The sequence below is a fragment of the Suricata suricatta genome, chromosome 7 (genome assembly GCF_006229205.1).
Source record: "Suricata suricatta isolate VVHF042 chromosome 7, meerkat_22Aug2017_6uvM2_HiC, whole genome shotgun sequence".
Classification (NCBI taxonomy): domain Eukaryota; kingdom Metazoa; phylum Chordata; class Mammalia; order Carnivora; family Herpestidae; genus Suricata; species Suricata suricatta.
In genome coordinates, this window is record NC_043706.1 from 50555112 (window position 1) to 50579734 (window position 24623).

At 37.2% G+C, this 24623-nt stretch overlaps 1 protein-coding gene and 1 non-coding gene across 2 annotated transcripts in view; one reads left to right on the plus strand and one right to left on the minus strand.

The window, feature by feature from the left end:
• Positions 1–24217, plus strand: part of FAM83B (family with sequence similarity 83 member B) — a 66831-nt gene extending 42614 nt beyond the window's left edge. Inside the window, exons 2-4 of the mRNA XM_029945374.1 lie at positions 13913–14077; positions 15121–15245; positions 21884–24217. Coding sequence (XP_029801234.1) covers positions 13913–14077; positions 15121–15245; positions 21884–24185 — 2592 coding nt within the window. The 3' untranslated portion in view covers positions 24186–24217. The remainder of the gene's footprint in view (positions 1–13912; positions 14078–15120; positions 15246–21883) is intronic.
• Positions 10944–11070, minus strand: LOC115297334. Its single transcript, XR_003911420.1, has one exon. It is a non-coding gene; the product is annotated as a small nucleolar RNA SNORA51 (small nucleolar RNA).
• Positions 24218–24623: the final 406 nt, after the last annotated feature.

Genomic DNA, 24623 nt, shown 5'->3' on the forward strand with positions numbered 1-24623 from the left:
ACCCTTTTCTACACTCTACTCAGAGGACAGATGACTTTGGATCCCTTATCAGTTGGCAGGCTTACTGCTGCATTTTATAAGCTCAACAATAAAAGCTTCAGTTTGGATTTCTTATTGAGTTGCTCCACATTTTAATGATTTTGATAATTTTTTTTCTGCTCTGATTATCTGAATGTTTTAATGCCTATCTGATATAAGTTTCATTTGCAGTTTGATCTATTTCCAGAATGAAGTGTCTCAAGAAACCTAAATTACATGCATATTTAAATTTTTAAAAAATATTTTAGGGGTGCCTGGGTTGCTCAGTCAGTTGAGCGTCCAGCTTCAACTCAGGTCATGATCTCACGATTCGTGGGTTTGAGCCCCGTGTTGGGCTCTGTATTGACAGCTCAGAGCCTGGAGTCTATCTTCAGATTCTGTGTCTCCCTCTCTCTCTGACCCTCCCCTGCTCATGCTGTCTCTCTCTGTCTCTCAAAAATAAATAAAACACATATAAAATAAAAAAATAAATAAAATATTTTATTTGCCCAAATTGAAACTCCAGTCTGATTTTTGTTGGAATGGAAGTACAAATTTAATGTATTATTCCAAGAAACATTTTGTATAGTTTCCTTGTTGTCCTTATCTCATTTAGTTTTTCTTTAGTCATTGACTTTTCTTTTTCCTCTGTCTATAGCTTGACTGACTGCTTGAGGATGTATTATATGGAACACATTTTATTTTTTAAATGACATACTTATATAGAATATCAGTCAAAGGTGATATATAAAGACATGGAGCTTTCTTAATTTTATAGATGAAGCAGTTGTGTTTAATGTAATGTAAATGGTTCAAATAAATGTGATTATTTCTGCTTCTGATGGCAATCTCATTTTGATAAAAACTCAACTTTCAGATGCAAAATAATATAATAAACAGAAATGGATTTTATGTAGATATCTGATGAGTCCCTTCTTATGAACTCCTATAGGAAAACAAACAAATTATACTTTATAATTTCCTTAGCAGAGAAGCTGCAGATATTCACAGTAGGATTTTAATAATATTGTTGAAAACTTAAAAATAAAATAGCTGCTAATAAAATATGAAATCTATGTCTTCTTACTAGAGCCCAACTGAAAAACAGTTGCTGTTCTGTGTCTCTATTTCATTTATCTGTATAGAATGACTGCCATTTATCTGAATAGAATGTGTTCAAAACGCTTAAGAAACATGAAGTTTGTGGGAGCAGGATTATACAAGAAATGGTCCAAGTAATGTGGCTGAAGTTTTTCAAATTAGCTTGATGGTCTCCTGAAAATTATTGTCCATATCTGCTCGCTTTTAAAAACACTGTTACCTATACCAGTATAGGTAACATACCTATACTGGTATAGGTAACAACTTTCAAGCTCAAAGTGAAAACTCATATACAACTCACAGAAGTCAGTATTGTGAAAATTACCCAATAGAGAAAAGAGGAGTAGTCACATTAAATAATCAAGGAATGAAGTACAATTTGACTGTAGGTTAAAGACATCGGAGTGATGAAATGCATTAAATACAAAAGCCACCACAATTATTTCAGGACTTTAATGGAACTCCTGGATATTTAAGTTCTTATTCAAGTAGAAATGGCTAGAATAAATAGGATTTATGATATTTTTGGCATGAAGGAGGGTTTGATTTTTTTTGGTATCATGTTAATTAGTTGTTTATAATTGACATTAAAGTGAAATCTTATTGCCCAAGTAAAGAATGCAGCCTCTTAGAGCGGGAATACAAGGTTTTGTTCTGTTTTGTGGTAGTTGTTATTTCAGTTATTCGGGAGTAATTTGATTAAGGCCAACACTATCAGTTAAGAGAATAATGAATTGAGATATGTGAAACATTTTACTCATCTTCTTGTTAAATTGCGGACTATGAAGTTCTGCTCAAATATAACAAAAATGTCTATGCTTCAAGCTATGTTATCCCCAACATTTTTTTCTCAATAGTTGAACTATTTAATGATCCTTTGCCATGTGCTTATGATGCTTATCATCCTTTATCATGGGCTGCTCACCAGCAACTTGATATGCATCATCTTAATTTCTCCAACAATCTGTACAGGATAGGAGTTACATACTTGATTTTATAGATGAGAAATCTGAGGCATAAAGACATTAACTTTCCTCTCTGAAGTTCACCCAGCTAGAAAGTAGCTGATCCCAGACTCGAATAGATATGTAGGGACAAACATTTGTAGAAGAAAAGGAAAATTCGAAATGTGACATAGGAAGAATGAGTACAAAAATAAATGGAGAATTTAGCCTGGATGACATGAGCTAAGAAAGATAAGTGATAAGATGGATCTAGTCAAAGTCCAGCTAGCTTTGTGATAGCTTTTCTTGTTAGGGAAGTTTTCAAACATACATAAGAGAGAAAATAATATAATGGAACTTCATGCACCCACTACTCTGTTTCAGTAATCAACTTGCAGTCAATTTTGCTTCTTCTATCTTCACCACTGCTGCTGAATTAATTTAAAAAAAATCACAATGTCTATAATGGCTTCAGTTTCATTCTCTAAAACATAAGGGCTTTAAAAAAACTAATTATCAAACCTAAAAAATTATTAATTTAAGAAAAAAATTGTTTTATGTTTTTTATTGATTTTTGAGAGACAATGTGAGCAGGGGTCAGAGAGAGAGGGAGACACAGAATCTGAAGACAGGCTCCAGGTTCTTAGCTAGCTGTCAGCACAGAGCCTGACTCAGGGCTTGAACCCACAAACCATGAGATCATGACCTGAGCTGAAGTCGGATGCTTAACCGACTGAGCCACCCCGACACCCCAATCATTCATTTTTATTAAATATCCAGTCAGTATTGGACCGACTGGGTAGCTCAGTCTTACTTCAGCTCAGGTCATGATCTTACAGTTTGTGGGTTTGAGCCCCGCATCAGGCTCTGTGCTGATAGTGCAGAGCCTGGAAACTGCATTGGATTCTGTGTGTATGATTCTCTCTCTCTCCCCTCCCCTGCTTGCGAAAGTAAATAAACATTAATTTTTTTTAAATATCCAGTCAGTGATAAATTTTCTCTATTTGTTACATAAATGTCTTTGATAGTTGTTGAAAATTGTCGGGAAATTTCTCAAAAACTTGCTAAAATATCAGTGACAGGTGTGCATTTTTTTTTTATCCAACTTGGTCTCTCACTTTACATTGCAGACTCTTCGTTTCCCCTTAACTTCTTATGGGATTCCTGAGAGCGGCTCTTTTTTGTTCCCGTGCAATCCCACCTTCTGAGCTCTTCCTGGCCATACACATAGAGGAACACTTTACCTCCAACTGTGAAGTATTTGGTGTTTCTTTCAGTTACCACCTGTTTCCTTTGCCCTGCATTCTTAGCACTTTTGTGTAACCTAATTCGAAGGCAGACTTTTCCTCCTGTGCTCACCCCACTCCATTCTAACAGCCCTGAAATCCTACACCATCGGTAGTCACCTCTTTCCTATTTTATTCTTTTGGTGTCCGCCCAGCTTTTCCAGTGTGCCTAATAATGCTGAAGTTTCAACGGTTCAAAAAGAGGAAGGAAAAGAACAACAACAAAGCATGGATGGGTGGGTGGGTGGATGGATGGATAGATGGACAGATTGCGAATGGATCGATAGGAAGGTAGATAGAAAAATCAAAGAATATGACTTTTTTTTAGCTCATTGTTTATCACATTGGGTTGACTTTCCTTACATACAAAAATAAAGCACTACTTTTGAATGTTAAGTTTTCTTATAATAGTGCAATAATTATCCATTTAATTTAGGTCTCATATCCCTAATGATCCCTGGCTAGCTGCTCTGTGTTGGGCTCCTGAAGCCTTCAGCCATTGAGTCGTGTCAAAACGTCCTTTGCAAATTTACCTCCACCCCTAATTTTTATTCCTGCTGTCACCATCCACATTGGGATCGTGCACATTTATGCTGCATTAGGGTTGAAACCCCCTAACTCCTCTACCTGTGGGTAGATGTTCCAGTTTCTAGTTCATCCCACATATACCAACGTATTAATCTTCTCAAGTATTGTTTTGATCACATCATTCTTTGGCTCTAACTCTTTAACTATTTCCCCTTTGTGCCTTATGGAATGTGTCATTGGACTGACATTCAAGGACTTCCCCATGCATTCTAGGCCAAATTAGCCATTTAAATTTTTTTATGTTTTTCTAATGTTTTATTTATTTTTTGAGAGAGAGAAAGAGAGAGAGAGAGAGAGAGAGAGAGACAGCATGAGCAGGGGATAGTCAGAGAGACACAGAACCCAAAGACAGACTCCAGGCTCTGAGCTAGCTGTCAGCACAGAGCCAGACGCGGGGCTTGAACCCACGAACTGTGAGATCATGACCTGAGCTGAAGTCGGACACTTAACCAACTGAGCCACCCAGGCACCCCCCAAATTGGCCATTTTAGTCTTGTTAGGCTTATGGCTAACTCCTCCTCAGCAGATTTCCATGTCTCAGCAAAATTGTATCACTAGGTATTCCCACTCTAGTGCTGCCTTGCCTCTGAGCCTCCCTTATGAGTCAGCTCCCATTACCCAACCCCTTCCTCCTCTTGAGGCACTGTTCCACGAAGTTCCTAACACACCTGGAGTTTTACTGTTTCTCCTCTTTTTCTCTTCCTGACTGCAGTGCCCTTCACTCCTTTCTTCATGACAAACTACCCATTATATTGCAGAAATTCACATGCACACTATTTCAAGCACATGGATGATTCTGTTTCAGAATAAAAGAAGATCTCCCTGGAGTCTCAAGAAAAAGTTAACTTTAGTCAACTTACCACTATCTAAACTCTTGACCTCAGACTTAAAAAGCCTCATCCAGTTCTTTAAAGTGACATTCTTTGGGGGCGCTTGGGTGGCTCAGCTGGTTGAGCATCCCGTCCCACTGCCCACACTGAGTATGGAGCCTGCTTAAGATTCTCTCTCTGTGTCCTTCTGCCCCTCTCCCCTGCTCATACACTCTCTCCCTATAATGAAAGGAGATAAAGTAAATTTATTTTAACTTAAGTTTTGAATAATGATGTCTGACATTAGAATGCCATTTTAACAATACCAGTTCTAGGGGCTCCCTGTCCCAACAGACCTTAGTAATCTAGTTGTCTCATTCTCTCCCCGTGGCAGTGTGCATACTTGAAGGCCACAAAACTAGAATAAGAGGAACTTCTTACATGATGTTTAAAATACAACTGGCTCAGATGCCATTACTGAACTAACTCTACTTGGCCACAATTACAAAAAAGTCAAGTTCATGGTCACCCACCTGTTTGTCCGGATAGTACTTAAGTGAATGTGGGCAGTATTTATCTCTGTGACTCTCTTTCCATAATTTACTAATCAACTGCCATTTCCTTCTGTTGAAGCATCTACTCTTGTTTATATGACTGTCATTTATCTAGATTCATGTGGCTGCAGTCCTCTGGTTCAGACCTTACTCTCTCTGCTAACAAACCCTATACTGGTGCTTTGATTCATTCTTTAATGATATTTAATTCTTAGAAGATAGTCTCATTCCCTTATTTAACAAGATCTGAGAAGAACACCTCACTCAGCTAGGTAGGCTCCAAGTACCGATGACATACCTAGAGGAAATTGTTCCCTTATAGTAGTTTGGTCATAATTTTATTATGGTAAGTATCACATTGATAGTTTTACAAATGAGTCTCTTATAAAAAAAAAAAAAAAAACCTATGTGCTTCTTGAGAGCATGTAACCACTGCATCCCAACAAAAATTAATTAAACACCTGATCTATTTCAGTTATACCTTGGGAGCTGGGTAACAAAGTAAATATATTCAAGTTTTTTGGAATTAATTATAGAAAGATCTAACTAATCCAATAATTACAGAATACTTAGCACAATTAAATATGTTTTAGTCTAAATAGAGATTTTACTTAAAATTACAGTTTTTATAAGACTATAAAAAGATTTTTAAAGAAATTTTCCTCTTCTGGAGCACCTAGGTGGCTCAGTCAAGGTTAAGCACTCAACTCGTGGTTTTGGTTCAGGTCATGATCTCATGGCTTCGTGGGTTTGAGCCCTGCACTGGGCTCTGCGCTGGCAGTGTGGAAACTGCTTGGGATTCTGTCTCCCTCTCTCTCTCTCTGTCCCTCCCCCACTCGTTCTCTTTCTCTCTCTCTCCCTCTCTGTCTCTCTCAAAAATAAACAAACATTAAAAAAAAAAAAAAGGAGCATCCCTTTGACACATGGAGTTGGGTTTTGCACAGAGTTGGGGGGATTATAACTGTTGCTGGTTGAATGGAACCGGCTTTGGAGGTGCCTCCCTCTTGTCCTGGCCCCCGTGTGCCATTCCTGGGGGGGCGTCTGCGTAGGCTTTCTCAGGCAGACTGTTGCTGTGGTCACATAGGCTTGGAAGCCCTGGGCTCGTTTGTCCTACCATCACTGACTCTGTCTAGGTCCTCCAGCCCCTCAGCTTCGGGGCTCCTGCGAGAAGACCCTGGTCATGCCAGACACAGTGCTTACCAGTGGTGCAGAAGTACTTTGAATTATGTAATACACTGTAAAAAAATGTAGGAAATAATTTTTGCATTGTCTCTTTGGAGGTCTCACACATGGATACTACTTCTGCAAATTTATGTTGCAGCCAGAATATAGCCCAAACATTGAGAGTAAATCAACAGTTGTTGAAATATAGAATTTTAGAACTTAATAAAATGCAAGATATTGTCTGGTTTATTTAATGTAATAGAGGTCAGGGAGACTCAGAATCATTTTAGTGAGTTCCACAAGGTCACTTAAGATAGACCAAGCAAGTGATATATTAATAACAGCTATTAGTATAGATACTTAAATACCTACAAAAATTAAGGTATTCATAATGTAATGCTGTAACTTACTAAACAGTAGTATATTGCACAAAATATACTGTATGTAAAACTTTACACAAAATGAACATTTTTACTTAGGCTGCAGAGGATAGGGGCCAAAAACACGTATGCTTAACATCAGCCTCTCCTTTCTCTGAAATCCACTTAGCTCATTGCCTTTGACAGATTTTACAGACTCAAGAATATGTATTCCCTAAGTGATCATTACTCTTGATTTCTATTACTCAGTTCAAAGTTTTCTAATTGTGTTGAATTTTTTTTAAAAATATAGCTATTAGAGAACCCCATTAATTTATTTTTTTTAATTTGAATTTCTTATTAGCTTTTCTTCTGTTGGAAAAAATAAATCCTCCTGTATCTATGCGGGCAATTACCTAGGAAGTCTGAACCCTTTCAAATGGTGCTTAGTATTTTGAAGCATAAAAGGCATAGTATTCAATTTTTCAATTTGGAGGATGATAATGACAGTTCTGTGACTACAGAACATTAACCCAAGGTATACTTACATTTCAGGAAGTATCTAGGTCATATTAGAACATATTGCTAATAGCTTTCTTTCCTAATGGTTTACAATGGGAAAAATAAGATGGGGCTCAAAATGAACAGTTAAAGATTGTGAAGCATGCTTCTAAGGGATTGCACGTGTTGAACATTAACATTGTGATAACCATTCTCTATCAAATCTGTCCAGAATGTGTAGTTCTTTTCATCCTATCACTAGGTTCTACCTCACTTTTGTATTCTTTGGCATTTTAGTGCATTTATAAATATGAGCATTACACTAAGAATAATGGACTTCAAAATCTCCAGTCAGTATCACTCTGTGGAATTTAGATATTTTCAGTATGAATATTGCTTTCAGACTCATTTTTTCAAGACTCTATTTTGACCAGATATTTAATTTTTCAAGATTTAAATTGCCCTCCACATCAAATATAAATGTATCAGATTTACAAGACCTTTCATATGCTTCATAAATCCTAACTAAATTTATTCCATATTCATAAGTAATAACCTTTTTATTTAACTTTAGGTTAATTCAGTAAACATTTAAAAAATATTACTATCATTTTCATCCTAATCTTCGCCTCTTTGTCTTTGCAGTGCTGGTCTTCCAGCTTGGATGGCTGAAAGCAGTCTTTATCTTTTTTAAATTAATTGATTAAATTATTTAAGTATGTATTTACTTTTTAGAGTGAGTGGGGAACGGATAGAGGGAGTGGAAGACAACAGACTAAGCCACCTAGGCACCCCTTTACTCATATGGAAGGCTTATCCATGAAGCTCTTTTAGTCTGTTTCCTTCTGCCATGGACCTACCCCTAACAGCCTTGCCCATTTGGAGCATTTGTTTTTCTTCCTCCGAATAACTACTACAGTGTATTACTTAACTGATTTTATAATCTCCTGAATGGCCTAAAATTGTGTCATTATTATTAACTTATGAGAAATTTATTGTCAGTGTTTATATTATTTTAATTTGGCATGACCTCCAGTGTTTGGGTCACTTTGGGAGAATTTGCTATGGTAAGAAAGGTTAAGTGACCAACATTGAGTCAGGTTTTCAAACTGCTAAAACAGGTGAAGTTTCACTCAAATCTTTTTTATAAAATTTTTTAACTTATATTAATTTTTGAGAGACAGAGTGCAATTGGGGCAGAGGCAGAGAAAGAGGGAGACACAGAGTATGAAGCAGGTTCCAGGCTCCAAACTGTCAGCCCAGAGCCCGATGCTGGACTCAACCCCATGAACCACATTGCGTGATCATGACCTGAGCTGAAGTTGGCTGCTTAACCAACTGAGCCACCCAGGCACCTCTTCATTCAAATCTTTAAAATGACCCAGGACTTCTTTCTACAAATGTTCTAAGTCTCATGTTGCTGATAAATGCATTTATTTGTTTACTTTTTCATTAAAAATAAAACAGGAATTATTGAAGAAGCAAAAGGAGAATTTAAATAGTATATAATATCACGGTGGTTTAATAAATACCATTTAACGTGACTGGTTTCTTTATTGATTTATAAAGTCAATTGACGTACCTTCTGAAAAGCATTGTACTAATCAGGTATATAATTTTTCTTTCATTATATGTAGTTATGTCTACAGAGCAGTGTGATTTAGGTAACTAACTGGGAATCTGATAGTTTCAGATCCGCTTTGGCATACTTCCTTTGTAATTATTATTCCTTTCCAGGAATCTAACCCACCATAAAAAAATAAAATGAGCTTCATTTTATTTTGCCTTTCTTGACACTGTTGAAATTTTCTGTAGACTTTATATAATTTTCCATCTAGTGAGGGTGCAGGAAACCAGAAGTCCTGATAAGCTACCTGACTCAGTTGACATCGGGTAAGTTTGTCAACGATGTGTAATCTAGTCTCTTGGATCCTGATCCAGGGTAATATCTGTCACGCAAGAGAGACTATAATTTGTTCTACATTTAGTATGCTAGAATCATCCATTGGCTGACTGGCTTCAATTACTTTTTGCAAACAGAAACCTTTATTTATCCTGGTAATGTGTTTTGTTCATTTCCAAAGTCTTAATTAATTTGTTACATGAGACTCTAGCAAATAAAAGATAAATCATCTTTAGATGTGCTGATTAATTTCTTAAACAATACCATGTGGCATAATAGTGTTTCTTTAAGAAAAATTCCTGTCTTGTTAAAAAAAAAACTGTTCCAGATGTTTTTAGAAGTTATTATGTAAAATAAGTTTATAACGTGGACATTTTCTTTTTCTTATGTCAATGTTCTACATCATCATACCACTTGTTATTTCACAGTAAATGCATTAATTAGTAATTTTGATGTGACTGGAAGGTTTTTCACATATTTAGTTTTATAAAGAATATACACAAGACATGAATGAGGTTATCACTATCTTTTTCCTGCTTCTGGCACCTCCTACTATTCATAAATAAGAAAGGGATCATTTGAGGCTCCTTAAATGATTGAAATTGTTCTTCCTAGAAAAAAGTCTGATTGGAGTATGTTTCATAGGTAATTTGAAGAATATCACCAATTTGTATAATTTGGGTATGGTCCAGTATAACATCATATTAGAGTAAATAAAAACAAGTTTACCTATTATACATGGCTTTCTTCATCTTCTAATCTATTCACAATGTGTCCGTTACATCATTCTGGCTATTGTTACCATGTTTGTCTTGCATTCCCTCTCATTTCTTGACATACTTTGTTCCTTGGTCTCCATCACTCTTTTCAGTGCTACTCCCATCTCAACTGTATATTAAGAGATCCTTCTAAAGAGCAGTTCCTTGCCTCCCATAATTTTATCCTACCTGTACCTCAGCCATTGACTCCCAGTCATATCCTTGATAATAGCATAGCCTTAACTGCAGATCCTATAGAACCTAATTCAGGTATTCCCATCTGACTATCACTTCTACGTATATTTCTGGCTTATTCTCTCTGGTACCTACTAGAGTCCAAAATTCCTTTATTTATTTCTTTTTAAAAACTGTTTGTTGTAGAAGCTTCGAAAAAGAGAAAGTTGGTATATAGAACCCTCATGTACCATCAGCCACTTTCAACAATTATCAATTCATTGCCAATTTTGTTTCATCTACTGTGATGTGAAGTAAATACAAGGTAACATATAATTTCATCTTTCTCTTAATAACTACATTTAAGAGATGACATATTTATCTTTTTATTATATTACTATCAACATGAAAATAATTATTGTTAATTTTTTAATAGTTAACTGGTCTTTAACCCCAGCAAGACCTCAAATTCATTGGTCCCACCCCCATTTTACTGCCTCTCACATCCATGACATTTTCCCTCTCTTTGTCTAGTTATTTTTTGTATTTATTTTGAGAGAGAGAGAGAGAGAGAGAGAGGGAAGGAGAATTAGCAGGGGCAGAGAGACAGGGGAGAGAATCCTATTGTAATCTAATCTCTCATGGCCACAACTACATCCAGGGTTACATCAGACTACATCCAGGTTACGCTTAGCCTGCTCCATGTTTGCATCCCTTCAGTTGAATACAGTTGGAGAGGAATTGACAACTACATTGATTGTTCTTATTTTATGTATTTGTTTTTCCATGTTCTCCCATTCACAGTACAGATCAGGCAAAGGGCCTAGGGGTATATTTGGGTGGATTTACTCTGCCTCCTCTTTCTGTACAGTCAGTGTAAGAATACAGCCTGGGGTAAGCACCATGAAGCTGACTGTTCTTATTTAAAAATTTTTGTTTAAGGTTTATTTTTGAGAGATGGAGATAGACAAGAGTGTGAGTGGGGAAGGATCACAGAGAGAGGGAGGCACAGAATCTGAAGCAGACTCCAGGCTCTGAGATGTCAGCACAGAGCCTGACACAGGGCTCGAACTTATGAGCAGTGAGATCATGACCTGAGCTGAAGTCAGATGCACCCCTGACTGTTCTCATTTTAAAATTATGATCTAGTGAGTCCTTAATCCTGCTCTGTAACTATACTATATTTCTGTAGTCTACTCTTTTCCCTGCCATCCTACTGAATGCCCTTTCTTGATCCTTTAACATGTCTTCCATAATCTAGGATGTTCTCAGTTGCAGATCTCACTTCCCAGTTCATGGGAAAATCAAAGCATTCAAAAGAGAACTTTCATAGCATCACTACCACACCTGTCCTACCACCAGCATCCGCACCCTCATAATTGGCCTTCTGCCTTGATGTTATGGATGATCTTTTGCTAGTCTTTATTTTCTGTGCTCTGATTACTTTATGTTTACACTGGATTCTTTTATTACCTACTCATAGACCTTGCCCCAGCAATTCTTTCCTTCCCCACCCACCTCCCACCATCTCTTGCATCATGAGTTTTCACTCTTCACTGGAGCATTTCATTAGCATACAGACATGCTGTTATTTCTCTCACCCTAAAACAAAACAAAAAAGTAAAACTCCTCTTGACCTAGCTTTACCTACGGCTACCTCTTCATTTCTCTGCTGCTTCTTAAAGCCCAATTACTCAGAGTTGCCCATTCCTGACATTTCCAGTATCTCTCTTCCTATTCCCTCTTAAGCCCCTGACAGTAAGGTGTTTGCTCTTCCCACTCCATAAAAACTATAGTGGCCTTTGCTGCTTCCTTCCCTAGTCCTAGGGCTCAGTCCTTGGTCTCCTTTTCTATTTATCCAGTCTCCCTTGGTGACTTGGATTTAGTTGTCATCTCTACACAACTGACCCCCAGTTGACATCTCTGGCTTAGACTTTTCCACTTAGCATTCCATTTGGCCCTTCACATTTAGCTAAATTTAGCTTCTCTCAGTTGATGACAACTTGATCCTTCAGGTTGATAGGCTGGACATTTTAAGTCACCCTCATTTCCTCCCTTTTCCTCTCCCATCCTAGGTTCAATCAATTCAGTAATCCTGGGGCTCAGAGGTATCCAGGTTTTATCCATTTATCTTCATCATTGACAGTGACTAGCACAGGGACCATCTTTCTGCTAGCTACTATCAGCCCTCACTTAAATTGCTCCTTTAGTTTTAACTGGTCTGCCCATGTCCACCCTGGTTCCTACCCTTAGGATCAACACAGTAGCCAGAATTCTTTGCAAACACAAATCAGATCATATTATTACCTCAATTTAAAAGCTTCTAATAGCTTACAGTCTTATTCAGGATGGAATGCTGAAGGCTTGATAATATCTTCAAGACATTGTGATTACTCTCTCCGTTTCTCATTCCATTTCTGGTGTCTCCTTGGCATTTCTTGAATATGCCCAGCAAGCTCCTGATGTTGGGCCTGCACTGCTGGTACCCTGTGTCTGGAATGCGGTTTCTTAAGATATACATGTTGATGACTAACTCAATCCCTTTTTTGTTTCTGCTCAAAGGACACTTTCTCAAAGAGACCTACCCAGAAAGGCCCAAACCCAACCTTCTCAAATTCTAGGGGCTTATATTTCCTTTATTCTATATTTTCCCAATAAACATATATGATAGCTTATTACTGAATTTATCTATTTATTATATTTATAGCTCCTGGTTTCTTCCCCCACCTAAAATGTAGTCTTCACCAACGGCAGGGATTTTGTATTGTCTAGCACATAGTAGGTGGTCAGTCAAATGATTTCCCCCCCCCTTTTTTTTTTCAGCATTATTTCACCCACTGCTCCTCAGAGTCAATATTGGTTCTGTTGCAAACAGTTAACTTGGACTCTCTCCATTTTAGAGGCCTGTTTTTAAAAGAAATTTCTCTCTATGTTCATCTTCTTAATCATACTGCCTTTTTGTCCATTTTTTTTCTTTTGCTTATTCTGTCTGCTGAGCTCATTTTAGGCAAATGTATTTAACTTTCTGGTCTTCAAGCCATTTATCTTTCCTCAGCTTTGGCCCCTTCCTGGCTATGTTTCTATTTTTGTAAGATTTTTTAAAATGTTTATTTATTTTGAGAGAGAGAAAGAGAGAGCAAGCAGGGGAGGGGCAGAGAGAGAGAGAATTCCAAGTAGGCTCTGCACTGTCAGTGCAAAGCCCAATGCAGGGCTTAATCCCACAAACCATGAGATCATGACCTGAGCCAAAATTAAGAGTACGATGCTCAACTGACTGAACCACCCAGGCGCCCCTGTAGGATTTTCTTTCTGTGTCCCAGACCCCCATGACATTTATTATTAACAGCTAGTTTTAGAGAGCTTGCTTTTCCCTAGAAATGTTTCCCACAAAAAAATCATTAACATTCATTTCCACCTTCCATCTACCTGTTTCACCCTGCTACCCTACCTGTACCCTTGATATCTGTAATGTGGATTTACCCTTTGCTCAGCATCCTACTGAACTGCAGATTTCCTTGTCTTTAAAACCAGTATGAAATTATTTCATGCTACAAGTCTGTATGCAGTCACTTGTTTATTTTCAGTATACTTTTGTAGCCTCTATGTTAGGAAACTGCATACACATTTGTGTATACATTTATAAGTAGTATGTATTTCCTTAGTTTCTGTTTTATCTTATTGCTGAAAGCAAGTGATTTCTAAACCTTTCCATATTGGGTCTCTAAAGTTGTTTTACATTTTTATCTTTAATAGGTCATTGCTTTAGTGATGGATATATTTACAGATGTGGACATTTTCAAAGAAATAGTGGAGGCATCAACTCGAGGGATATCTATATATATTCTGCTTGATGAGTCCAACTTTAATCATTTCCTAAACATGACTGAAAAACAGGGCTGTCAAGTTCAACGACTCAGGGTAAGAATTCCATGTTTGTTTGTTTTTTCTTCAGTTATTTTGTGCACCATTTTTATCATTTGTGTACAGAGAGAAAAAGACAAGTTAAGCTGTATTACCTGTATTATAATAATTACTGTATTACCTGTATTATATTTATATATAATACATATATATATATATATCTCAAAAAAGGGTATGCTTGTACTTTTTGGAATGTGACTGAAAACACACATTCTCATGATGGTTTCATAAGATGCTTTTCTTGATGATGGGCACTTAAGCTTCTGAGTTACCTTTGCTCAGTCATCATGAATGCTTCAGTTTCTCCGTGCACATAACCTTGAAACCACTGACTCCAGTGATTCTTTCATTCAGCAGATGTTGCTTATCACAATCATTAGGCATAGTGTTTTCAGTTACATTTGACTTCTGAAAAAAAGTGTGGTTCCTTCCATTGCAGTTATGGTGGAATTGTGCCACTCCAATCTGAAAGGCTGTTTTGCAATAGGATCCTAGGTGATTTATGAAACCATTCTCTATTAACGTAAAATAATGCTTCCTGCTTCTGTTATGCTAAAATACATCTATATTTTAATGACATTTGCTTGAGTGTTTTTTTGGGGTGATACTTTAAAATTTGCTTTTACTATTTTTATGTGTTTTAAAAAAGATTATTTCAAGTGTACTCTTTTGTACTTTTGGTACTAAGATTTTATTTAATTTTTTTTTTTACGTGGCTGTATTCTGTTTTATTTTATCATTTATAATTTCTTTTTTTTTTTATTTTTTTAACATATGCAATTATTTTCCATCATTTATAATACAGTAGTTACAATTACACTCCAAACAGAAAAGCAAAGTAAAATATCAAAACCCCAACTTCTGTTTCATGTTATTTTCCCCCTAGGAAGTGTGTCTTGGGTTTTTCCCTTATTATTTTCGTTACTTTTTTTTTCCCTCTTCTTTTTTTGGTGGTGGTACTAAGATTTTATATTGATGTATATTTCACTTTCAAAATATCTGTTTTTTAGTTATAACTCTATATTTACATGTAATTCTAGAATATTCGAGTGCGGACAGTAAAAGGCCAAGACTATCTTTCAAAAACAGGAGCAAAATTTCATGGAAAATTAGAACAGAAGTTTTTGTTAATTGACTGCCAGAAAGTTATGTATGGTTCCTACAGGTAAGATCATTATGTTTACCTCCAGCATTATCAGTCACTTATAGGATTTATTAGTTTCAAATTTTAATATAATCTGTTTAGATATTTCTTAGAAATAAAAAGGAACCTTTGCATGGAAGCCTCGAGACTTGGGTTTTAGTTCTATCTGTGCCTCTAAAGAACATTAAGACATTGGGCAAGTCATCCAACTCCCTGTGCTCCAAGTACTTCGTTCCCAAAATGGAATGGCTAACAAATATGTCAGGTTCCCTATAGTTCTCTAATGCTAAAAGTGTTTTTGCTCTTTATGAAAATAGTTATAATACAGGCTTTGTAGTAGCATTCGTTCATAAAAATAGAAGCTCTTTATCACTTTGAAGAACTTATCAGATAGATTGTTTTTATTTTAGTATTATTAAGAATCTGATAGTCAATCATGTAGTCACTATGTATAGTACTGCCCAAAAGGCATTTCAGAGTCTGGCTATTAAAAGCGCCGTGGTAGACACTACACAGGTTTACTCAGGTTACTATTTCCGGCATCGCTCAAGGCCGCCATTGGTAGAACACCTCCTCCGTTCCCGCTTGGCTCTTCTACATACGTCCTCCCCAGTCTTTACCACTTATCTACAAGGCAGTTGTTTGCATCCACATCTATCAATGATGAAACTGAAGTTCCAGAAATTTAAGTGACTATTCTACAACTCCACAGCTAAACGCCAGCAGCGGTCCAGGAATGGCAGCCAAGTCCAAGCTCTGTTTGCTCCGGAGTGAAAGTGCGGCTCTAATACTCTCTTGTAAATCCCGGGCATCAGATACACAATCAGGGACCCACAATCAGGTTATATCAAGAGACAGATTAAAATACCAATGAGCATACATGAACTTCTAGATCAATAGAGCAGCATAGACTCCTAAGGAGTCAGGAGAACTGTGGGGGTAAACAGGACAGTGCAAGGGAACACTTGCTTTTTCTCTTAAGAACTTAAAAAGTCCACAAGAAGGAGACCAAATGAAGTGATTGTGGACGTGCGAGTCATTTAACTTGGTTTCTCTTAAGTTTGCTCCTCTGTAAAGTAAGGATAATCCTCGATGCTACCTTATGTTGTTGTGAGAATTTGATGAGTTAATGCATCCATAACCTCGAAAGTCTATTATTATAGCCATATTTTAGCCGCTACTATCTGTTAACGTTCCCTTTAGGCTCAGAGACCTTTCTTTTGAAAGTGCTGTTTGGAGTTCTAAAGGAAAACTTATTAAAAGCAGAAATTACAACCAGTGCTTGAAATTAATGAGTCCCTTTAAAGACTCATTATATGTGTATGTATTTGTTCAGATCCACTTGGTTTTACAGGGTTTTTAATTGAAATTTTAATTAAAATTAGGAGTTCACTTGACTTATAGAATAGTATTTATTAGTTAATCTCATCATAATGAATGCTTTCTGTTTTTATTATTTAACTTGACTTTTAAGATTACCTTGAACAATAAATTCACCTTAACTTTGTTTTGCTACTAGGCACTAGGCATTAATAGGTCCTATATATTGAGATGACTTTGGCTAAACTACTTTCGAATTGATACTGGGAAAAACAAACAAAACAAAGCAACAAAACCCTTTATCTTTCTATGTATATCATAAGCCAGAGGCAGAATTCGAGTTGCTACTTATGGAAATGAGGATAGCATGCCTAGGACTGCAGATGAGAAAAATTCACCAAAACTCTACTTTCCTTATTCGTCCATGTTAATTCTAAATATGCTTCCTTAAAAAAAAAATAGGGGTTGTCAGCCATTTTTTTGTTTTTGTTTTTGTTTTTGTCTTTTTACTAATTATCTTGGACCCTTCCTGTTAACAGTATTCTAACAGGATCTGGTGGAACAATTATGAACCAGTTTTCATAGAAACCGGTTAAAATTTAATTATTTTTTGTTAAAACCAACCTTTGTCTCACATTCCAATATTACCGTCATCTTCCTATTAGCCTAAATCAAAATGCCACCTTCTTTAATTCAACATTCTTTGCCTTAAAATGTCTTCATACTCTAAACTGCAAACATTTCCAGAGAGGCCTGATGTCAGCACTCACCTTCGTCACACATCGTGTGACGGTTCAATCATTGTGATGACAGTTTTATCAGAAAAACAGGATAAGTGTTTTGTCCTATCATGATACTAACATTGATGAGAAAACCATATACTTTTTATCAGTGTGTGCCCATCAAATTGTGAATTGGGTGCCCCTGTTTGACACCGTAGTATGAAACCTGGGACATATTTAGTAAAGTATTGTCTACACATTTGCCTGGGATGCATTTTCTTAAATCTTAAAGTCTCTGTAACAGCTACTTTGAAAAGACAAGTTTCACTGAAGTTCTTGGCTTGCAGGTGCCATCTCATCAGGCTTGAGGACTGTCACATGGAGATCCATGCGACGGCCCATGCGTGGTCACCGCTTTCACTCCATAGGCTTCACTGTGAATCCCTAGCCAGGAACTCAAGAGTTTTTGAGCCTCTTTTTAAAATGTAAATTCATAACAACATTCCCAGCTTAATGAGCATGACAGTGTGTCTGGAGGGAATGGGAGTAGGAAGTTCATTGTATTTTTTATCCAGGCAAATATGTGCACACTTTTTTTTAAAAAATCAAATATTCCTCAAAGACATTACTACAAAAGTTTCTGTTGTCCATCTCTCTCTATTGCTGGATCCTGATCTCCAGGTGCAAGTATTTAATTCTTTGAGCTGGTTCTTCTGATACTTAGTCCATTCTCTTACATAATGTGATTATACTGCGAATGCTCAGTCTTTCCTTTTAGATATTAATCTCTTTACTCTCTAGTATGGTGATTAAAGAGTGATATTTCTGTGTCCTCATATCTGCTTGCCCTCTGCATGCCATTCACCCAGTACAGTTTTGTCACAATTGTTTGCTAAGTAAGAAGTCTCGGTTTACATTACTGAAATTGTGTCAGAATTGATCCCTGATGAGCCATGGAGTGATTTGTGATATGCTTCTTTTTTTATAACAAAGTTAATAATGACCATTTGGTTGTGGTTTGTTTTCTATTCATCTATTGCTATTTTTTTCCAATTGATTTTGAAGATTTCTTAGCACTTGAACAGCTTTTCCAAATGCTCAGTTACTGCCAACAGTCTGTCAAGTCTAATCGAGACTAGCAGGTCTTTAACCCGGGATACTGCTGGGGTTCTGCAGTTTCCTGGATTCCTGGAGCCACAATTTCGTATAACCTATTTTAATCCCATTTTTCCTTCTCTTTTGTTTTTAAGTCATAGTTTTTCTCTCATTTGCTCAAGAATATTTTCCATCAGCATGGAATTTTTCTTCAGTTCAGAAATTTATAATTTTAGGTGGTCAGTGGCTTAACTGGAGATGAAACTCTAAACTCAATCATTTTACCTCAAAATTTGAAAGACATTGACTGGCAGTCAAACTTGCTGTTGTTATTGTTTTTACGTAACTTTTTTTTTTTTCATTTCTAGAAATGTTTAAGGTTTCTCTTCTATTCCCTGCTATTCTCAAATGTATTATGTTTTTAGATCTAGGACTTTTTAAAAATTTATTGTTCTGAGCAATCCAAGTACTCATGCCTTTGAATTCTGGAACATATTCTCACATATTCTTTGATCATTTCTTCTCCTTAATTGTCTCTATTGTCTCTCTCTTTCTCTCTCTCTCTCGCTCTCCCTCTCCCTCTCACTCTCTCTGAAATTGTAAATATTAGCTAGATATCTGCCCCCATTGTAATTCTTTTCCCCTGTGATTTTCTATCTAGGTGTGGGTAGAACTGTACTATCTTGGGGGATTTTCTCAATTGTTTATTCTAACACATCTATTAGAACTTTAAAACATTTTGCTGTCAGGGGCACCTGGGTGGGTCAGTTGGTTAAATGTCCGACTTCAGTTCAGGTCATGATCTCCTGGTTTGTGGGTTCAGGCCCCTCATCGGGCTCTGTGCTGACAGCTCAGAGCCTGGAGCCTGCTTTGAATTCTGTGTCTCCTTCTCTCTATGCTCCTCCCCTGTGTGTTCTCTCTCTTTCTCTCTCAAAAATAAATAAACAATAAATATTTTTTTTAATTTTTGTCAAATATTTTGAATATCTGCAAATTATACCATCTCCAAAGTATCCTGTTTGTGTTTTTTTTATAGATGCATGATCTTCTCTATTGCTTTGAGGACACTGATTATAGTTTTTTTGTGTCTTTGTTTTTATACACATCCATAGTTGTGCATTTTCTGTTTCCTACATTTGTCTTTCTCCTGTTTGTTTTGGTCTCTGATTTGCACCTAAGATTTTAAGCTTTATAAGCTATCTTCTAGACTTTCGTTAAGCGTCTGCTGATATTTTACTAAGTATTGATAAGGGACTCAAATGCTTATTGGAAATCACATGGGAAATGCTTATCACCTGCTGCGTTGACAGGAGCGTGATTGGCAGGAGTCCTGACAGTTGGATAGGAAGTTCTCTGAATGTCAGTAAAATAGTTCTTTTATTTGGGGCTATTCAGCAGAGAACAATCTTTAAATTGAATATATACCCTTGAGTGTCTTCCTGTTACGTGCAGTGATACTACAGTATTGTTTTCTGATTTACCAAAGCAGGAACACTTTTCTGGTTGTAACATATTCCCCAATGCCATTACCTTGTCAGCTTCCTCAGCTCAACACCTGGAGGTTATTTTTATTTCATAAACTATATATGTCCTTCAGGACGTGCAGATGTTACAGTCCTCTCTTCTTGTTACTGGCTCAACCTTTTTACTCTTTATTCTAATTTCTACCCTGGTTTAGGCTCTTATCACCTTATGTGAATTATTTTACTCATCCCAGTATATTCACTCCCTCCTCCTTCACATCTCTGTTACAAAGAGGTCCTAGAAAAAAAAAAAAGCAGTCCTCAAAGATCTTTTTATTTTAATTGATCCAAATTTGGAAACAAATCTTTCACAGTCAAACTCTGCTTGCTTTCACGGTTTTCTCCCCTCGTTCATGAGTCTCTTATATAAATCTTGACTTCAGTGAAACAGAATTTGTTTCCTCTGTTCAAGCAAACCATGGCCATTCTTGCTTCCTTTCTTTTCCTATATATTTCTTCTTTCACACAAACTGTTCCACACCTTTCGTGTTTGAACTTCTGGGTTATCTGGTCTCCGTCAGAATATAGTCTAACCCCTACTTATATCCAGGGCTTTTCTTCTATGTGATAGCTGACTGTTCATTCCATTCCTTGCTGTTTCGCCCAAATTTTGTATTCTGTATTTTGTATTTTGTATTTGCAGTGAGGCTGAAAATTCCTTTAATGATCGACTTTGTATCATTTATTTTAAGTCAGCCTGGTGGCCCACACCTTTGTACAGAAAGAGCACCTGGTAAATGATTCTCATACCATGCTTTCAATAGGCATACTAGATAAAATTCAGCATATCAAAATAGTAAGATTTTTTAATTCTACACTCTTTATAATATTTTGTGTATTTTAAATTCTTACTCTGCACATTCTCTTAGTGTTTTCATCTGCTTTTATTATTTTATCCCTTCTATAAACAGGAAGCTCCATCATTGTAGAGACAATGAGAATGTGTCTCCTTTTTCCTTTATTAACCATTATATCATGTACAATATTTGATACATAGCATATTCACGAGTCCTGTTTTGGCTCAGCGACTCTGTGTTACATTATCTAAATTTTTACGTGCCAGATTTAAACTTTTATATGACATTCCAACTTTAATTTTTAAATTGTAGAAATTCCACAAAGTACTATAAAGTAGTTACAAACTTAGATTCCTAGAATTTGTATTTTATACTAAAAGATCTTAACTGGTATCCCAAAGCTCTAGCTTCCCAAAGCACACTTATTGAGTAAGCCACAGAGATAAGATGCATGTATTAGCAAAGACCTATCTTGCTTTATCACCTGCTACAACTATAAGGAATGGTAGGATTATGCTAGCATTTTGGACAGGAGGAGACTGAGGCCCAAACTCATGTGGGCAGAGAGCACAGCAGAAGCCAGGTTTCTCAGATTTCCCACTGATACTGGCTTGCCTGGACTCTGCCAGGATGCTATATATAAAGTACACGGCTTTTTATTCCGTAACATCTCAGTATGCAACGATGCAAAATGTACATTTTGCTTTTCTTTGGACTTCTTGACAGGGATATCAGAAATTATGGGTGGATTTAAAGCCAGAACTTGACTTGCTTTGTTATTAAAATATGAAAGGGGGCTGTCTCAGTGACTCAGTCAGTTAAGCATATGACTTCCACTCAGGTCATGATCTTGCAGTTTGTGAGCTGGAGCCCCATGTCGGGCTCTGTGCTGGCAGCTTGGACTCTGAAGCCTGCTTCAGATTCTGTGTGTGTGTGTGTGTCTCTCTCTCTGCCCCTCCCCCACTCACACTCTGTCTGTCTCTCTCTCTCAAAAATATATATTAAAAATGTTTAAATATGAATGGGGGAGTAAGGAGTTAGAGGTACTGCAAGCATGTAATGTTAAGGACGTTCTAAATTGTGGTAGCTAAGGAAAACAAAAATACTCTTGTTGACATTAAATGACATTTTGCTTAGTAGATTTATTTGTAGTGCATCGTTTAACAGCAAAATGAAAATTTTCCAATTTTGATTTTTTTCAGCTATATGTGGTCATTTGAGAAAGCTCATCTCAGCATGGTTCAGATAATCACAGGACAACTTGTTGAGTCCTTCGATGAAGAATTTAGAACTCTCTATGCCAGATCCTGTGTCCCCAGTTCATTCGCTCAGGAAGAATCAGCAAGGGTGAAGCATGGCAAAGCACTCTGGGAGAATGGCACCTACCAGCGTTCAGTTTCTTCACTAGCTTCTGTTTCCAGCCAAAGAAACCTTTTTGGCAGACAGGACAAAATTCATAAACTAGACTCCAGTTACTTCAAAAACAGGGGGATATATACTCTAAATGAACATGACAAATACAGCATAAGAAATTATGGCTACAAGCCTCATTTTATTCCTAATTTTAATGGTCCAAATACAGTCCGTCAGTATCAATCCAGTCAGATAAATGAAAATTGGAAAAGGCATAGTTATGCTGGGGAACAGCCAGAAACAACCCCGTACCTACTGCTTAACAGGGCTCTCAATCGGAACATCAATCCTCCCCGTAATTGGAAGAAGCCTTCAGATAGTCTGAGTGTGGCGTCCTCATCACGAGGTGGCTATGCAAGCCACCATAACACGCCTGCCCAGAGCTTTGCCGATCGGCTTGCCCAGAGGAAAACGACCAATCTCGCAGAAAGGAACTCAAATGTGCGGAGGTCTTTTAATGGGACGGATAATCATATTCGCTTTTTGCAACAACGAATGCCAACCCTTGAACATACCACAAAGTCATTCTTGCGTAACTGGAGAATCGAATCCTACTTAAATGATCATTCAGAAGCTGCACCTGATTCAAATGGATCGGCTCTAGGTGACCGGTTTGAGGGCCATGATAGTTCTGAAAACGTGAAAGCCAATGCCCTTTATACTCATTCTCGGCTTCGTTCCTCTTTTGTGTTTAAACCAACTTTACCTGAGCAGCAGGAAGTTAACAGTTGTACAACTGGCTCCTCAAATTCAACTGTCATTGGTTCCCAGGGAAGTGACACACCAAAGGAGGTCCCGGACACCCCTACGAGTGTACAGCATATGACAGACAAGCCCTTGCCAGAATCCACCCCGAAGCTCCCACTGCAGTCCGAGGCACCCAAAATGCACACCTTGCAGGTTCCCGAAAACCACTCAGCAGTCTCACATCAAACTACAAACAACCATAATGAGTCAAACAACTATTTGTATACATCCTTGTGTGTAAATAAGCAGACAGAAAATCTAAAGAATCAACAAAATGAGAATCTGCTCAAAAGGCGAAGTTTCCCATTCTTTGACCACTCGAAAGCCAATTTAGATCACGGACACAGCAAGCATTATGTATATAGTACACTTACCAGGAATCGACATAGACAACCAGAAAAACCCAAAGAGGACTTGCTGAAAAGTTCTAGGAGCATGCACAATGTGACCCAGAGCATAGAAGGGGACAAGGAGGTCATCAAGAGAGACCCTCCAAGTGGTTCTACCACCAAGTCAATTTCCATTGCTGCTTTGCTCGAAATGAATAAAGATGAAACTAGCAAAGAAGTCACTTCAAAGAAGGAAGTTAAAGGTTCACCAAGTTTTTTGAAAAAGGGCTCTCAGAAGTTAAGGTCATTACTTAGCCTTACCCCAGAGAAGAAAGAAAATCTATCCAAAAATAAAGCCCCTGCCTTTTATAGAATGTGTAGTAGTTCCGACACGTTAGTTTCTGAAGCCGAAGAGAATCAAAAACCAAAGAAGTCAGAACCAAAAATTGATTCATCTCCTAGAAGAAAGCGTTCTTCCTCATCCAACTCTCAAGGCAGTGTTCACAAGAGTAAGGAAGATGTAACAGGTAGCCCCCCTCAGGGCATCAGTTCTCCATCTGATGAAAGTAGTAAAACAATACTTTCTTCCGCTCCAGTTGAAAACAAGTTCTTGGAAAGGGCAGGTGATGCTTCTGCCCCTAGATTTAACACCGAACAGATCCAATACCGAGATTCGAAGGAGATTAATACGGCTCTGGCTCCTGAAAGAAAACCAGCTTCTTCTCCAAGGCCAAAGCCCAGTGAGCTGCTAAGATCTCATTCAACCGATAGGCGCATTTATAGTCGTTTTGAACCATTTTATAAAATTGAAAGCTCTATTCAGCCAGCAAGCAACCTGCCAAGTACTGGTGTGCACCGCCCAGAAATAAAATCCACAGCTGTGGGCAATAGTTACGGCAGGTCCAGCCCCCTGCTTAACTACAACACTGGCGTGTATCACTCGTACCAGCCAAATGAAAACAAGTTCCGAGGATTTATGCAGAAGTTTGGAAACTTCATACACAAAAATAAATGAAATACTGTAAATTCAAGTAGTTTTAAAAATAACAAATGACTGTAACTATAAATATTTGTCCAAAGAACTCTGTAGGTGGTTTTTGTAATATGCCAATAGATTTCTATAGGAACAGAGTTTGGGGGTAGGATATAAATGTTTGCCAGTGTACTAATATACACAAAAAAGTTCTGTGTGAGAAAATTAGTCATGCTTAATTACAGTGTAGAGGGAATGTCTCTATACACATGGTTTTTAAATGGTAGTGGTTAAAAAAATGTAATTAAATTGTTTTCTTCAGAGTGAAGATCTTAAGTCTCAAATAGAAACTTTAGTGGAGAGATGGTGTACGGATTTTAAGCATTCATTCCAAAGCTTTTCCCTTTGAAAAAGGATCATAATACTCTCAGTGGCCCTTTATAATATATCCTTATGGGTTTTCATAGCTTCACATTATGA